This window comes from Hyperoodon ampullatus, assembly GCF_949752795.1.
Source record: "Hyperoodon ampullatus genome assembly, chromosome: X".
Lineage (NCBI taxonomy): Eukaryota > Metazoa > Chordata > Mammalia > Artiodactyla > Ziphiidae > Hyperoodon > Hyperoodon ampullatus.
Genome location: NC_136913.1, coordinates 28,348,115 through 28,350,960, shown reverse-complemented (window position 1 = coordinate 28,350,960; position 2,846 = coordinate 28,348,115). Strand labels below are relative to the sequence as shown.

The 2,846-nt window shown below is 42.5% G+C and overlaps 1 protein-coding gene across 1 annotated transcript; it reads left to right on the top strand.

Annotated features, from left to right (window-relative positions):
• Positions 1–464: 464 nt before the first annotated feature.
• Positions 465–1,382, top strand: TASL (TLR adaptor interacting with endolysosomal SLC15A4; the record flags this gene model as incomplete). Its single annotated transcript, XM_079728205.1, has 1 exon — positions 465–1,382. The coding sequence occupies one exon, from the start codon at positions 465–467 to the stop codon at positions 1,380–1,382; it is 918 nt and encodes a 305-aa protein (XP_079584331.1).
• Between the last annotated feature and the right edge of the window lie 1,464 nt (positions 1,383–2,846).

Sequence of the window (2,846 nt, the reverse complement as noted above, 5' to 3'; positions counted from 1 at the left end):
TTCCTTCAGGGCAGAAGGCAAATGCCCTTGCCCGACTCCCAAGGCCCTTCAGGATCCAATTCCAACCTATTTCCCCAGTCCTTTCTGCTTATGCTCAGTGTCTTATATACGCCAAATAGGCCATGTCACCACATTCTCTTATAACTCTGTGCCTAGGGATGGAACTCTTAGCCTTCAGCTTAGCTGAAATGTCACCTTCTCTGAAACATACCCTGTCATTTCTCCTCCTTCGCCCCAGATTGTTAATGAGAAACTTCTTGAAGGGTGGAACTGTGCCCATTTCATCTTTATACCTCCAACACATGCTATGGCCCTGGCGCACAGCAGGCACAGAATGAGTACTAGCTTGGGGAATGCATGAAATGAACCTATTTATTGTCCTTTACTTTTTTTTGATAGAACGACTGCCAATTTATAAAACTCCAGTCTTCTTTTCCCCCACTGTTACTAACTCCCTTTCCAGAATGCTGTCAGAAGGGTATCTCAGTGGACTTGCTTACCGGAGTGACATCCAGTGGAGTTGTACATCTTATAATGAGCAGGCGGCTGAGGAAAAGGAAGAGGAGACAGAAACCACAGCTGCTGCTGCTCTTCCCTATTCCTCCGTGGATGAAACCCAAGTCCGAAGTCTCTATGTGAGATGCAAATCCTCAGGCAAGTTTATTTCTTCAGTGCATTCAAGAGACAGCCAACACAGTAGAAATCCGAGAATCACAGTGTTGCAGACAAACCCCAATCCCGTGTTTGAAAGCCCAAACTTGGCCGCCGTTGAACTATACAGAGACCCCAGCAGAGAGACCTACTTGGTTCCGCCTTCCTGCAAGAGTATCTGCAAGAACTACAATGACTTACATATTGCAGGGGGCCAGGTGATGGCCATTAATTCAGTGACAACAGATTTTCCCTCTGAGAGCAGTTTTGAACATGGCCCTTTGCTGAAATCGTCTGAGATTCCTTTGTCCATGGAGGATTCCATTTCCCCTCAGCCCAGCGACTTCCCACCCAAACCTATCCAGCGGTATTCATCCTACTGGAGAATAACCAGCATCAAAGAGAAAAGCAGCCTGCAAATGCAGAAGCCTATTTCGAATGCAGTGCTGAACGAATACCTGGAGCAGAAGGTAGTGGAGTTATACAAGCAGTACATCATGGACACTGTGCTTCACGACAGTTCTCCTACCCAGATTCTGGCATCTGAACTCATCATGACAAGTGTGGACCAAATTAGTATTCAAGTCTCTAGAGAGAAGAACCTGGAGACCTCAAAAGCCAGGGATATAGTCATTAACAGCCTTTTACAGTTGGTGTCAACTGAAGTCAGCACTCCTGAAATCAGCACTCCGAGTCTCCATATTTCTCAGTATAGTAACGTGAATCCATAGAGAGGATGCTTCTTCTGTTCCTCTTTCTCAACTACTCAAATCCTAAGCAACAATTATTCACTTATTCTGACAATGTGCAAGAAGCGGTTGTCAAGAGCTAGATAAGTAAAGGTTGGCTGGAGGTCAGGTATGGATTAAGAGGAAATCTCATAATATTACACGTGAAGGAATGTGGGGAGAGGAGCTATAATGACTTCAAAGCAAGGGTTGTAGAGCAACAAAGCAAAAATAAAAATGATCAAAAAAGAGATTCATTTAAGGGAATATAGAAAAGAAAAAAGACAAACCAAGTAAGAATGTACACCATGGCAGAACTAAAAGCCAAAGGTTTCAGGGGAAGGAGTTAAGAATATGTTTGTCACCCTCGTAAATTCCTCCAAGTTGTTTCTTCTGGAGGGAAATGGACTGTGGAAGGCTGCTCTATTTGGGTATAAAGACAGGTTCAAACAGTCTTTAAGATAATGTTTATATCTATCTTCCCTACCCTGTACCAGATCATTTAAAAATATATTCTTTATAAAGATTAAAACAGTAGCAAATTACAATTGTGTTTTTTATGTGTAACGATTACTTAGCTACAGCCACAAACACTGCCACTCAAATGTAATTCTGTTTACTGGGGGAGATGAAGTTTTCTAAATGGAAAATACCACACAGTGAATATTAAACTACTGCTTTATTTTGCCGTGTTTGATTTTCTTGTTGGTACTAAGCTTCAAAAGAAATTATGAGTCTTATTTTTCTCGTTTTTTTCCCTTCCTTTTCTACATGCCCTCTTGACCCTTCTGGAGCTAGGAAGGGGGTCTTCTTTATCCTCTTACAAGCTCTAGGGTCCCATGACATCAAATTCTGTAAATTCATGCACTGGAATGGTAGCTTCATGAGCACCTACTGTCTACTCCATTCTTCTAGCTCAGGGATTAGCAGATGATGACTCATTGGCCAAATCTAGCCTGCCACCTGTTTCTTTCATTGAGGTGTAATCTGCATATAACGTGTTTCACGTGTACAACACGATTTGCTATTTGCATATTAGGAAATGATTACCACAATAAATCCAGTTACATCCTTTGAACTCCCATGAGCTAAGAATCTTGTCAGACATTTTAAAATAAAAATAAGAATATTTTGTGATAAGATCATTATGATATTCAAATGCAGGGTCCATAAAATAAGGCCTTACTGGAACACAGCCACACCCATTCATTCACATATTGTCTATGGCTGCTCTCACACTAGAAAGGCGGAGCCGCTAAATGCGACGGACAACATATGGTCCACCAAAGCCAAAAGCACCATCTCTCCTCCACAAACGAAGTTTGCCAACCCTGCTCCACAGCAGTGCCCTGCCCATAGGATGGCTGCTTGACTAAATTCAGCTTCCTTGACGAGGCCCACTCTGAGATAGAAACTGGTGAGCAAGTTTATGGGAATGAGGAGAACAGAAGAGGTTTCTACAGAGGC